Below are 15327 nucleotides of genomic sequence, written 5' to 3' on the forward strand. Positions count from 1 at the left end.
AAGTAGTGAGAAGTGGTTAGATTAGGGATAGATTTTAAAGGAAGAGCTAACAAGATCTGCTGACATATTGTGGCAGACAGACACCAGGGTGGTCTTCATGATCCCTGCCTCCTGGTGTTCATACCCATGTATATAATATCCTCCCCTCAAGTGTGAGCAGGATCTATGACTTGCTTCTAACCAACAGAATATGGCAAAAATAATGAGATGTAATTTCCATGACATCTATCCTGCTAGCAGACATAGGCCAGAGACTCTCCTTGTGGCCTGATAAGTAAGCAGCCATACTGGGGAAATCCTACCGATAAGGAACTCTGGGCAGCCTCCAGGAGTTGAGGTGGCCTCCAGATGACAGATAGCAAGAAGCCAGGGCCCTTAGTCCTACAACCACCGGGAAATGGGTGAGCTTGGAAATGGATTCCTGCCCAGTTGAACCTCTAAATTAGAACACAGGTCAGGTAACACCTTGATTGCTGAGAACCCAGTTAAGTCATGCCTAGAACCCTGACCAGTAGACAGACACTATGAGGTAATAAATGTGTTTTGTTTTAATCTGCTAGGTTTGTGGTAATTTACACAGCAAAAGATAACTAATACATATACTGATATGCAGTGTGAAAAAAACAAGAAGTCAAGGATGACTCTGAAATTTTTGGCTTGCGCAAACAGAAGAATGGAGTGGTCGTTTACTGAGATAGAGACTTCTGGGGCAACAACAGGCTTGGAGGAAAGATCAGTTTGGACACATGGATTTTTAGATGCCTATTGAGATGTCAAATAAAGAGGTGGGGATATGGGAACAGGTGATAAGTCTAGGATGCAGATATAAATTTAGAAGTCACCAGCATAAAGGCCAAGATATTACATGAGATCACCAAGGGAGTGAATACACACTCTCACAGAAGGGGACCAAGGACTGAGCCCTGGGGCACATCATCATTCAGAAGTCAGTTAGCTGAAGAGGAACCAGCTAAGGAGCCTGAGAAGGAATGGGCAGTTAGAAAAACTGTCAAGGAAGTGTGGAGTCCTGGAAGCCAAGTGAAGAAACTGTTTAAAAGAGGAGGGAGAGACTAGTTGTATCGAATGTTTGTGAATGATCAAGTAAGACAAGGAATAAGAACTGAAAATTTAAAATCCACTCCTTAGTCATACTAGCCACATTTAAAGTGCTCAATAACCACATGTGGATAGTGACATGACAGTGTAAACACAGAGCATTTCCATCATAACCAAAACAGAAACTGTCCACTGGACAGTTCTGATGTAAAGAAACAGAAGACAGAAAAATGAGCAATATGTAGGTAATTGCTAAATGTGGTGGTGGGAGTCTGTGGAAGTCCTCTTTTGATAACCTTTATCTTTCAAAACAGAAATGGGAAACAAGGCCACTAGCTGAGCAGGAAAACAGAAGAAAATGTGGTGGAGATCTAAAAAATGAAAAGACAGTATGACAGCTGAGCTGGAGAATGAGAGATGGAATAAGAAAGAATTAATGAAATGTAAACTCCTGTGGGAGCTGGGATTGTTGGAGTTCACCCAATCTCTTGACTCTGTACATGCATAAAAAGATCTTTTGCCAAACTTGGGCACTTTTCAACTATTATTTCTTCAAATACTTTTTCATACACACCCTCTTCCTCCTCTTCTTCCAAGGCTCCTCTGGTGACAGAAATGTTAAGATTTTTTGTTACAGTCCACAGGTCTCTGAAACTCTGTTCATTTTTTAAATGTTTTATTTTCTCTGCGTTGTTCAGATTAAGGAATTTCTATTGTTCTATCTTCAAGTTCACTGATTCTCCCCTCTGTCCTCTCCATTCTGTTGTTGAGAGAACTGTTGAAGCATTTTTATAATGGCTGCTTTAAAATCTTTGTCAGATAACTCTAATATATGTGTCACCTTGCTGTCAGCATCTCTTAATTGCCTTTCTCATTCAAGTTGAGATTTTCCTGGCTCTTACCATGACAAATGATTTTCAGTTGAAATCTCAACATTTTGGGTATCATGACATGAGACTCTGGATCTTATTTACATCTTCTGTTATAGCAGGGCTCCTTTGACACCACCACAGTGAAGAGAGGGAAAGTCTATTCATTTACTGCTGTTGCCACCAGGCAGGGGTAGAAATCCAGGCTCCCCACAGTGTCTCCACTGATGTCACAGGGGTGGGTGAGGCCTCATTAATGCCTGGTGGAGAAGTAAGTCTCAGCTCCCTGTAGGGCCTTCTCTAACTCTACCCTGGTGGGACTGCGGGGTGGGGGGGGGTTGGAGCACCTCACTTTATCCTCGCATAAGTGGAAATCTAGACTCTATACTAACACTTTGCTAGCAGGGGTGGGGGTGAAGCCACAGTTCTTTCTGTGCTGTTTGTCTAAGGTCGAGTGGTTATTGTCTAAAAGTTTTCTGTCTTGCTAAGCTGCCCCTTTACTGGTCCTTGGGCTAGAGAAAACAGGGTTTTCTTGGGGCTTTTTCAGCTTATACCTATCAACATTTCCAGACTGCTTATTTTTCCAACATCAAGTCTGAGATATATGAGACTAAAGGAAAACCCTTGGAACTTACCATTATGTCATTTTTTGGGTTTGAGGTCCCTAATAAGACTGCCTTCCTCAGAGTTTTCTTATGTTTGTTTTATATATAATGTCCAGGTTTTTTAACTGTACTTATCATTCAAAGAATAGGGGAAAATGACCTTCATTTATTTATGATTTTTAAAAATTTCCTTTTTCATATTCTATTTCTTTTTTTTCATATTCTATTTCTAAAGGAGTATCTTTTGTGTTTATTTACTCTGTATTCCTTCTAGGTTTGTCTTTAATTCTGAAATTATTTTAAAATTCTTTCCTAACTTCTATCATCTCATTTCTGAATTTTTCTAGTCCTGGTTATATTGTCCTTTCATGTCTTTTATCATTTCCTTATTGTATGTTAGCTTTCTTTGGAATACTAAGTTATAATTTTTGTCAGTTTTTCTATTATGCTTTCATGTTTGAAGGGGTATTATTCTACTTATTCTCTTCTTTTTAAAAATAACTTTCTATGAGATTTGACCTTGATATTTTTCTGTTGCTAAATTTTAATTTAAATTTTTTTAATTAAAAATAATTTTCCTGAACTCTTTTAGGAGAGGCTTGATTGATTTAGCTAGTTTTTCTAGTTTCTCAGCTCACTAGCTCCTCTTCTGTTGTAGTGTAGTGTCCAACTATTTGGCACCTTACTTGTTGAGATCTCCTGGCTCTGTTCCCCTCTCAAGACTGTTATCTGGACTTTCTTTCTCTGCTGTCCCTGTCCTGTTCAATTTGAATTCTATTCCCAGCAGCTTTTCTTCAGTGTGGGACTTTCTCCCACAAAGAGTCTTTGGCTGGTTTTTTGAGAGCTAATAAGGCAGAAACTGTTCCAGCCCCTTCAGATCCTACTACAGATCCCTTGAGCTCATCCCCCCTACTAGAACATGCAAAATCTTCCCAATTCCAGCTGCTGGTCTCAAAGCAGCTTGCTGAGCTTTCCAGCGCATCTTTGGGTTTAGTGTTGGTGGGCCCATCGCTCCCCTTTGCTTACTCCTACATAGATACTGATAGCACACAGGTCTTGTAGCTGTCAATGGTTTAACCCCACCTATATGTGTAGATGCCTTCTGACCAAGTTTGTTATACATGTTATCCATGTGTTTTTTATTTTGCTATCCTAGTTGTTCTCTGTGCTTTAATGACTATGTTTGGGGGATTCAGAAACTATACTATCACTGTCATATTTCCAGAATTCCTTAAAGAACAGATGCTGATTTTTGACAATCTTCATTAGTAGAAAATGTTTAGAAAAAATTTCCAGGGCATAAAATCAGCACAACAGTAGGTGTTCAAAAATTTCTCCCCAAAGTCAAACTCCATAGCTAATTCCGTGAAAATATACTCTCCCTTCAGGATGAGCAGCATGGAACCAGCAAAAGACCTTGAACCCTGGGAAGTATTAAAGAATGGCATAATTTCCACTAGCAAACTATAAATACAAGCCGTTTAACCTATAGAAATGTTAATTAAATTAAGAGGCAAAGCAATCCCCTATTTATATGGAACCTATTATATGTACCTAACACAAAATCTGAGAGACAGTGTCTGGAAAAGATGAATTATTCCTTATTACAGCAATGAATTGTTTGTGGCTCCCAATTTCAAAAACTAAGAATATGTCCCCAAAAGTCTAGAATACAACTACTAAAATACTAACAGAGATTTTCTTCAGGAATGCAATTACTAATGATTTCTTTTCTTTTTGTTTATCTCTACTTTAAATATTTTCAAAATGGAAAAGTAAGCTGCTTGTAAAAATTTTTAAAACAACTTACGCTAGAACCATGTTGTAATCTGAGTGGTTGAACATATATCCTCCAACAACCCACATTATATTTCCATTGACCACAGCTTTGTGAGAGGCTCTGGGGAGCTTTAGGTTAGAATATTCCTCTCGTGTCCAAAATGACTGGTTAGCTGGTACAGGAACTGAACATCCAGGACCTAATAAAACATAATAAATTAGCTTCACAAAATGCAGCTTTAAAATTACTGCAATTCAGGAATTCCCTGGGAGTCCAGTGGTCAGTGCTCTGCACTTCCACTGCAGGGGGCCTGGGTTCAGTCCCTGGTCAGGGGAACTAAGATTCCCACATGCAGTGCAGTAAGGACAAAAAAAAAAAAAGAAAACTACTGCATTTCAAGTTTTAATCATCTAAATACAACAAATTATCTAAAGAATATCTACAGTCTTTCCTTTAGCATCTAAATATCAGACAAATCCCTTTAATTTGTGCTTTCAATTTACTTAAAGGTAGTGACCAAGGGTAATCTCTAATAAAATTCAAAATCACATACTTTCTAATGAAGACCTGACCATATCTAGGTTAGGAATTTTTAATAATGAAATACTTGCTTAAGCAGCTCTCAGAGGAAAGAGTGGACAAAGGAATTATTAATTCAAATGAAAAACTTTAGGGATTTCCCTGGTAGTGCAGTGGTTAAGAATCCGCCTGCCAGTGCAGGGGACACGGGTTCGATCCCTGGTCCAGGAGGATCCCATGTGCCACGGAGCAACTAAGCTCGTGCGCCACAACTACTGAGCCCGCGCACCTAGAGCCTGTGCTCTGCAACAAGAGAAGTCACTGCAATGAGAAGCCTGCGCACCGCAACAAAGAGTAACTCCCACTTGTCTTAACTAGAGAAAGTCCACACACAGCAGAGAAGACCCAACGCAGCCAAAAATAAATAATTTAGAAAAAACAAAAAAACCTTTAGAGCTAAAATGTAAAGACTAGTCCTGAGAGTATTACAAACTATCCATTTCCTGCAAAATCAAGAAACTCCTTTTTTTAAAGAGGTTTGGCTTCTGCTCCAACACTTGCAGAGTGGTAGGTAGTCAAATACTTCAATTATTTAACTGCTCAATGTCAGCCAAACCGAATAAACTAAAGCATCTAAACAAGCACATTTCTGGAAATTCAAAATAAATGTGTTCGAGAAAGGGGTAAATGTATTTAAAAAAAAAACCCCAAAACTAAGTCAGTAACAGCTGTTATCACCCACCCCTTGAAGAATTTGCTAAAGGGCTTCTTTAATAATCTGTATCGGCAGATAATTCCAATAATTGACTGCTTTAGGATTCTACTGTATAATCAAACCCCAATTTTCTCTGAATTTATTGAAAGTTTCTGTGGAGAGACCATTATTGTCAGCTCTTGTTCCACCTCCCAGCTTGGTTCTCTATGTCTTATGGCTGAGACCAAGTTCTCTAAATTCATGAATGAACTGCAAAGAATGTTAAATTGCTCCACATCTCTAGAGACCACAACCATACATCTATGAAATTCAAAGATTTGTAAGAAGCTGAATAAAGAGATATGAAAACTTAAACTCTTCCTGATATTTGATTAACATAAATGGTACAGATATTAGGAATAAAGTCAATCTACAACTTACTAAACTAGAAACATTCTGTAAATTGAAAGAAAAAAAAAGAAAGAAGTTCCTACCCTGCCACTCTGAGAAGCAGGAGCATCCTCTGACATCACTTGAATTGCAGATGCCTCGATGAGGAAAACCACAGCTATTTACACAGTGAGGGATGTCACATGCTTCACCTTTCCAGTTTTCAGAACATTCACATTGAACAGTGTTGCTGCTATTACTGATCTTACATTCTCCTCGGCCTGAGCAATTATTCGGACACATGTCAAAACTATAAAAATAGTGGGGGGAAATTAAATCAACACAAAGCAACACTTTGATTAACTTAGCAGAACTTCCTCCTACACAAGGCTTAAGAAATCTCACTGTCTAGCCAGTTCATTCACAAGCATAATTGCAGTACTTACCATTTAGCCTAAATGGGGTCACTCAACCCTGCAGAACTAGGGCAAGTAATAAAATCAAATTAAACCTGTTGGATTCTAATACGAAGAGACAGTTAAAGAGATTACAAGAAGAGAAGAGATTCTTGAAAAATATCCAGGCTTAGCTCCTTAAGGACAGGATGACTATCCTAATTCTTGGTAGCCCACAAATGATGAGCATTATAAAATTGCCAAATGCATGCTAGCAAGTCTGGAGAAGAAAAGGATAAAACAAATTGCAAACAATACACTACCATCCTCATTCCTCTGGATAGTCTCTAGAAGTTTACAGAATTTGCTTAAGATTATTGCTCAGATTGGTGTGTATTAAATTCCTTAGCAAGTTTATCTACCCATCTCAGATTCAAGAAAAGGGAGGGGTAGTTTAACTTAATACATGAGTTTAACCATAAAGTGTTGCATAGTAATGTGACAATGATATTGACAACACTTTGAAAGACATAATTCTGATTTTAAAAAAGGGGGATAACAGGATTAGCAAATACTGTAAGAGTGTAAAGAAAACTAAAAAGGAATTTTGTAGCAAAGCATGCCAGAAAATCAGGAATCAGTTACAAAACAAGCTAATTAACATTCATGCCTACACCCTAACGTCAGTTCATGATACATTTATAATAAAATTTTATAAGTATATATATATAGTATTTTTATAATCTATGCTGTAATATAATATAATAAATGCATATGCCTGCCTATTTTTCAAACCCAGGCTTGTGATGAGCCGCCCAGGCTGCTAAGTCACAAACCCTGGGTACCTGAAAAACTGAATCACCATACCAATCAAGATAAAGATGGCTTTAAATAGGGGGTTGAAAGACTACTGAGATCCTGAGAAAATGGGCAAGAAAAAGAACCCAGTATAAAGGTTACACGTTGGGGTTACCAGCTATACCTGGAGTTGTCAAACGTATTGTGTAAAAGGCCAGATAATATATATTTTAGGTTTTGTGGGCCACAGAAGTTCTTTATCACAGACCCTCTGCTTATGGCATTTTATGAATTTAACTACTTCTGAAAATAAATATTTCTTAGGAAAAAAAGGAAAAGACAGAAGTTAGCTTCTCTCCTACTGCAACAAATTCCAAAAGTTGCCCAGTCTGTCTGTCTACATTTCTTTTGTAACCTCAACTAAGTTGGCATCAATGCGCCAACTACTGAGTACATGAAAACTACTAATATTTCTTAAATTGTACTTAGCAAACTCCTCCAAAGTTTTTATCCATTGGCAGGAATGGATAATGCCCCTCTTTTCCAGGAGAAGTTCAACAGCAGCAAGACCTGGGTTGCAACTCTGGTCCCACTGCTTTGACAATTTACTTTACCTTTTCCTGCCACTTTCCTCATTTATAAAAGAAGTAGAAAAACAGTGCCTGTAACTGAGTTTTTAAAAGAACTTTAAATGAGAAAATTTATGCAAACTGCTTAGCATAATGCCTGGCACATTGTAAACCCTCAATATGTTAGTCATTATTATTGTTAAAACAAAGTATATAGTCTTCTGAAAAAAATCACAAATATTAGACTTAAATATCTTACTTGTAAGTGATATTAAATCCAGTCAAATTATAAGCAGCATCACTAAAAAAATGCAGCAGGGCATAACCTGATGTGGCAACGACCTCTGGGACAGTCTCATTGCCATCTCTCTCAGGAACAATGAGGCCGCTGAAATGAAAACACATGTCTTATAAAGGGAAGCATAATCACAGACACATCACATGGTGACAGAACACAAATTCAACTGGATTTCACCCTTGTAATTTAAAAAGCCACTTCTAGGAAGAGGGCCAAATTGCTGTGACAAATGCACAGGAACAGATCTGAATCTTTTGCTAGGTTCTTCTCTATTCTAGGTTATATTTTAAATGAGATTTGAAACCGATCACCCTATTCTTTTTTTTTTTAAGTAAAACATTTTATAATACTCCTTTGAAAAACTGAGTGAACCTCCACAATCACAGAAAGTAAAAAACTTTATGAGCTGAACCTCCACAATCACAGAAAGTAACAAACTTTATGAGCTGATGGATACCAAACATATACCATTGAAAGACATGAAAAGTAAAAACAGAAATAAAAGTTTGATATACAAACATCCATCATCCCAATACTATTAGCATTCTGATGTACTTTCTTTGTTTAACTGATACCATGTTACATATCATATTCTATTTTACAAGTAATATACTATAAGCATTTCTATGTCTCTAAGAGCTCCCTCAGAACTTTTAGACCCTTACTCAGAGCTCAGCCCACAATAGTATCTGTTGGGTGTCTACAAAGAGAAAGAATTACCGAGTCAAAGGGTCTAAATGATGGCTTTAAGGCTCTTAATCCATATACCAATTTGCTTTCCAGAATAGAGATGGTGACTTGAAATCCCACCGATAGAGAATGAAAGGGTCCATCCCACCTAACCCTGCCAACAAGGAGAATTACCAGTCCTACTTTAGTTTTGCTAATTTAATATGTGAAAGTGATTTTTTTAACCTGTGGTTTTGAGCTTCTCTTATACTCCTGAGGTTAATCATTTTTCCTATGTTTACTTGCGCCTTTTGCTTTTCTTCATATGCTCCTATCTTTTGCCCAGTTATTGTTCAGTACCACCATCATCTCATTCAGTTAAAGCCTAACTCCTTACCAGGCCCTGTGCAATCTGTTCCACACACACAATCCCATCCGATGAACAAACATCTCACCTATTACAGATGGTCCCCAACTTACAATGGTTCAACCTATAATTTTTTGACTTACAATGGTGCAAAAGGGATACACATTCAGTAGAAACTGTACTTAGAATTTTGACCTTTTCCTGGGCTAGCGATATGCTGTTGATACTCTCTCATGATGCTGGGCACCAGCACAAAGCTGTAGCTCCCAGTCAGCCACACGATCACAAGGGTAAACAACCAATATACGTACAAACACTCTGTACCCAGACAACCTTTCTGTTTTTCACTTTCAGTGCAGTATTCAAAATTACATGAGATATTCAACATTATAAAATAGGCTTTGTGTTAGATGACTTTGCCCAACTGTAGGCTAATGTAAGTGTTCTGAGCACATTTAAGGTGGGCTAGGCTAAGCTATGATGTTCGGTAGGTGAGGTGCATTAAATGCATTTCAACTTACAATATTTTCAACATACAATGGTTTATCAGGACATAACCCCATCACGAGCCAAGGAAGATCTGTACTCTCTTCCTTTCACTCGCTCAACCGCAGCCACACAGGCCTCTTTTCTTTCCCAAAGCACATAGTTTTGGGCTGATGACTTATCTCAAATGCTTATTCATTATGACCTAGCAATTCTATTTCTTAGTAGAAGAAACACTTGCTCACATACACAAATATATAAGAATCCTCACCGCAGCATTATTCAGAATGAGAACAGGTTGAAAACCACCTAAATGGTCATCTGGGAGCTGGATGAATGAGTCATTACATACGTTAGGTCTGCAGGACTAACAAAGCGCTCATCAAAGCATTCTGAAGAGTAGGGAAAAAAAACAAGCTGCAAGACGATGGGCCTAGTATATGTGTACATTTATGTGTATTTATACAAGTGCATATAAAAATGAGTGGAAGAGCATATAAGCAGGGTGTGAGGAGGAAGAAGGGATGGGATTTTCATTCAACAAGTTTTTAATACGCAGGCAGAACTCCAGGAACCCAAGGACCCTGAAGGTGCTCTAGGGGTTGCAAAACGGTGAAGCATTTTCTACTATGCATTCAACTAACAAATACTAAGTACTTACTACAAGTGAGGCACTGTTCTAGGTACCAGGAATACAACAGTGAAGATGTCTCTGCCCTTACTGGAGTTCATGTCAGAGAAAGAATAAGCCTACATACGAACCCCCAACCCCTGGCCCACAGGTGTGTATATGTAATGCCAGGTAGAGGTAAATACTATGAAGGGAAATAAAACAGAGTAAAAGAACAGAAAGTGCTACTTTAGAAAGGGTATTTAGGGAAGGACTCTTGGAAGAAATGACATTTGATCACAGACCTAAATGAAGGTTTCAACCATCATGATGCTTTCATCAGTTTTATATACCAGAATCCCCTAAAATGCTGAGGGGTAAGTACTTGCAAGAGAAGGGCCACCTAGAAACATGTATGTCAAAAGCAATCTTGCCATAAGAAATACTGGCACAGGAAAGGACTGGTGGATTCAGTCACATGTAGGACACTCTTTGTTATCTTAGCATGAGCTTCAGGGTCAGAGATGTGAGCTCTGATTCTTGTTCCACAAGCCTGCGCATGTCACTGACATCTCTGAGCCTTAGCTTTCTCAAAAGCACAATGAAAGAAATCCTATCTACCTCACAGCAATGTAATGAGAATCAAACTGTTAAAGCATGTGAAGGGCTTAAATAGCATCTCACAGTAGTAGGTGCTCAATAAGAGATGGCTAACGGTGTTTATTATTTATATGGTAGGGACATTTAAATGTATAGAACGAATGGCAGAATGGGTGGAGGGAGAAAGGATGGAGAGTCAGAATGAGTGGGAGGGCCACCTGCACTAGATGACCACGTTGCTGGAGAAAGGGGATCAGCTTCCCGACTGTCAGAGAGACTTAGGCATTTGCTTCTTTTCACTTCAAAACTTGTGACAACTGCAGAATGTGCTTTTTCCCAATGTGAAAATAAAACAACTGGTTTATGACAAAAATAAACTTTGTACAGAATAAATGAATATAAACCTCAACCCAGTGTGCAAGGCAATAGAAAGTGTGTGGGTGACAAAGTGATGCTGCAGGCTTGCCGTTCAACTGTCACCCTGAGCTGCCTCCACCTTCCTGTCCCCTGCCCCTAGGAAGGTAAATAAATGCAGGCTCAGCTTAGGCTGCATCCAGCTGTTCAACTTGAGAAAATCAAGAACTGCTTGCCCTGGGGTTCTTCATAATCTTATATTGTAAACACAGAGTACCATTGTTTAGAACCATTTCTGAAAATCACTGAACTAAAGACATTGTCTTAATTCAACATAACTGTCCCAGACAGATATGGGCTCTCTGAACACACCTGGAGCACAGTCTGACTTTGCCAACTACACTATGAAAGTTTACATAGTTGGCAAATCCTCAGTTTGACACACCTGTTTCCTTGAAAAACTATACACTCAAGGACAGGCAGATGTGGAAGGTAAGCCAGATTTTTAGTCAGGTTTAGGAGGCTAGGGATGGGTCCAGACAGCATCTATACTTCTGAGTGGTAAAGGAGGGTCCACAGCTACAAAAGAGGTGGCTGCCTTTGATTACCTGCCACAGACTGACCACGATTTCCATGGGGTGCTGGACAGGCTGACTCCCGCTTTCATAAGACTTCCTCTAACAGCTCTGCATCCCAGCCTAAACAACTGCCTCATCAATATTTGACTTTCTTAAAAATAACAACAAAAACCTCTAAAAGGAATAAGAATTTCCTCAGAGAGGAAAACTATTCTCCCTGCTCAATCACCACTACCACCTCTGCATCTCCCTACCAACAGATCTGAGCAGAGCAAGCAGGTGCTCCACAAAGGTGCTGCACTTATGCATTTGTTGAAGTGAATGCACCACAAAGTCATAATGTTGTGCAGCTGGAAGAGACTTGCTCTAATGGGTCTCAAATTTGTCCAGTAATGGAACTCTGTTTGTCAAACAAATTTTATTCAGAATTTCAGCATATAAAAGATAATGTGATCAACCAGTTCAGAGTCAAATTAAACTTCATGGACTGCAATACACCCAGAGAGAACACAGTACAACACCTTCATTTTAGGCTTCAGAGGATGAGGACTAGAGTGCTTAAATGAACTATTCAGACTCATGCAGAGCCTTGGGCAGAACACAGATTTAAAGTCCAAATCTTCTGAATCCTGTGTGGCTCTCTTTTTCTTTATTTGGCTGAACTATCTGCCGCCAGACTCACTCCACTCTGGGCCCCCAGCACATCACCACTGGGTTGATTCCTCTATCCAAAGTCCTCCTGATCCAACAGCACTCCTCAGCTCCCCATCCTGTGACATTGCCTTATGACCTAAACAGTTATTTTCAAATTCTTCTGCACATCAGTGCTTCAGGGAGTCTGTGTTTCACGTAAATTTCAATTACTAAACATATATTATCTCACTATGATTTTAGAAAATGCACATTCAATTATGTCATAAGTTAAATTTTAACATAATCAATGCATTCATTTATACATTTCAGTAAATAAACTTTTTTATAGAGGCTTAAATATCCTCCTGTTGTCTGTACATATACTGTGGCTTCTCTCAAAAGTCACTGACTAAAACAGTTATACCCTTCTGCTTGTTTTGTGGTTGCTGATGGTTCACATGTCTGCTCATTAAATACACAGTCTGGGTGAACTACAGGGTTATGCATACCCTCTTGGCAGATGTTCCCACAGGGCTATTGGCAAGCTGATTCAAAGTGCCTGGCACATAAAGAGGGGGACTCCATGAGTTTTGATTAACAAATGCAGTATCAAGTAAACCTCCAACAATACTATTATCATGATAACATCATACTACAGATAGTTTTTGTGCTGTGTTAAAGTTTGGGGTGCCTCTTGCTATAAGACAAGGTATAAGTCAAATTCTGGCATAAAGATGTATATGCCCAACATGTAGCCAATGACATTTTGATGCTTAGCATGGCCTATCCACCCTGTTGTTTGGCCCTCTAAGTGAATCTCTGAAACCCAGAAAATGGCCTTGGTTCTCAGTTCAAAGACATGTTGCAGAGAATTCTAAGCCAAAGGGAGTGGAGAAATACAAGGGCACATTAGTCTCCTGATCTCAGCTGTCCTTTACCTCCTCATGTTCTGTTCACTCTCTGTTATCTCCTCACTCACAAGAGACATCAACCAGCCCCATGTGAGGAATACAAAAAATATTTGTTAAACTGATTTCTTTTAAAGTCAGGGAAATCAAATATTTGAGGGAAAGAAATCCAGAAAGTCAGCTGACAATGATGACTCTCTAAGGATATGTATTTTAGAAAAAATATATTTAAAAAATTCTCTATCAAGTAAAAGGAAGAAAAATAGAACAGTTTTGAATTCGCATGTGGTCAAAAATATAATAAACAACACAGCTACTTACTGTTAATAAAAAGTAAAATGTCAAAACAATTCAGAGCACCCCATGTATTTGGTGTTAAGTTGTTTAACAACAAACACAGAATATACTGTAGAAAAAAAATCACAACACATAAATGAAATGTTCCTCATTCTCCACAGGTAACCACTATTCATTTTATGTATACTCTTCCAAAACTTTTCCCTTACCCATATTAAGGTATATACATAATTACACATCACACACACACACACACCCCCACACAGAGCTATATCTGAATTCAACAAATAACTCCTGAATGCCTATGCAATGAAGAACCCAGCAAGGATCAAGATGAACATGGTTCCTGATTTAATTTTTCACAGAAATATTATATTTGATATATTACTCACAAAACATTTTTAGATGTAAACTTCACCACCACCACAAGAAGTAGGTAAATTTGATACTACTACCACAATTTTATAGATCAGGAAACTAAAAAGAGAGGTCAAGTACTCTGCCCAAAAACCTACCCAGAAGCTACAGGAAACCAAGTTAGGACTAGCACACAAGTGATAGGACTCCATAACTAGTATTCTTTCCATGAAGTAAATGTTTTAAGTGATAAAAAAGGTGAATCCAGTAAGAATACCATCTAGGAGATACATGAATTCAGAAATCAAACAATGGTTAACCAGTATTTATATGACTGAGCTTACCTAAAGGCAGCAACTAGGGGTGCGTAAATTGAGTCCCCATCATAAACATATAAATGGTCCCAACTACACTCTGTAGCAAAATGATTGAAACGAAGTCTCATTACTCTATTTGGCCTGAAAAGAACAGAAAAAAGTAATTTATAATAATCATAATCACTATAAAACATTTGAGAAAAAATATAGATTTTTAAAGAATTTATATATAGAGAAGAAATTAATAGTATGTAATCGGTACACCTTCACTTGTCAAAGATTTCCTTAGTACTTTCTATGTGCAAGAGACCACTAAATATGCAATGGTAAACAAAACAGACATGGTCTATGCATCTTTGGGCCTTATAGTCTATACAGTGGCCATTCTTTACCAATCCATCAGCCTTTCTTATTCAACTTAAGATTTCATACTACATCATTTTACAAACACACCTGCCAATCCTCTAAACTCGCCTGCCCCTCTGCCTTTTCATGGAACTCCCTGGAAGAAGCCCTGGTCTAGAGAAAACCAGTTATCTGCTTTGACCTAGACTGAATCTAGAGAAAACTAAGCCATGCTGGAGAAAGTCACAACACTGGGTAGGTTGGTTCCAGTATTGGCGCTTCGATTCTGCCAGCAGTCCTATTACTAGTTCTCAATTTCTAATTCAGACTGCCCAGTCCCATCTCCCTGCTTATGCTCAGCACTCAGACAAAAATTTCTCAAATTCCCACTTTCTAAAATAGATACATCTACCTACTTTTCCTTCCATCTCTCAAATATTTAACATCTCCCTCTCATCTGAAACTTCCAAGTCCACACTTAAATCTCTTTATCACATATTTTACAAAAAACAACAAAACAGGGCTTCCCTGGTGGCACAGTGGTTGAGAGTCCGCCTGCCGATGCAGGGAATGCAGGTTCGTGCCCCAGTCCGGGGGGATTCCATGTGCCGCAGAACGGCTGGGCCTGTGAGCCACGGCCACTGAGCCGGCGCGTCGGAGCCTGTGCTCCGCAACGCGAGAGGCCGCAGTGAGAGGCCCGCGTACCGCAAAAAACAAAACAAAACAAACAAAATAACAAAACACAAAAAATTTTAAATCCCAACTCTCCTTCCAGCTACTATCAGACCTATCCCATTCTCCTCTGAAACTCCACAGAAGACTTTGGTTTTCTC

General features: G+C 38.7%; 1 protein-coding gene across 3 annotated transcripts in view; it reads right to left on the reverse strand.

The window, feature by feature from the left end:
• ATRN (attractin) overlaps positions 1-15327 on the reverse strand; it is a 160782-nt gene that overhangs the window by 109174 nt on the left and 36281 nt on the right. For all 3 annotated transcript variants that reach the window (XM_059037673.2, XM_059037677.2, XM_067013940.1), the window contains exons 3-6: positions 14177-14290; positions 7935-8063; positions 6018-6223; positions 4341-4509 (exon numbers count right to left, since the gene is read on the reverse strand). In XM_059037673.2, coding sequence (XP_058893656.1) covers positions 4341-4509; positions 6018-6223; positions 7935-8063; positions 14177-14290 — 618 coding nt within the window. The remainder of the gene's footprint in view (positions 1-4340; positions 4510-6017; positions 6224-7934; positions 8064-14176; positions 14291-15327) is intronic.

This window comes from Kogia breviceps, chromosome 14, assembly GCF_026419965.1.
Source record: "Kogia breviceps isolate mKogBre1 chromosome 14, mKogBre1 haplotype 1, whole genome shotgun sequence".
In the NCBI taxonomy this organism is placed as follows: Eukaryota; Metazoa; Chordata; class Mammalia; order Artiodactyla; family Physeteridae; genus Kogia; species Kogia breviceps.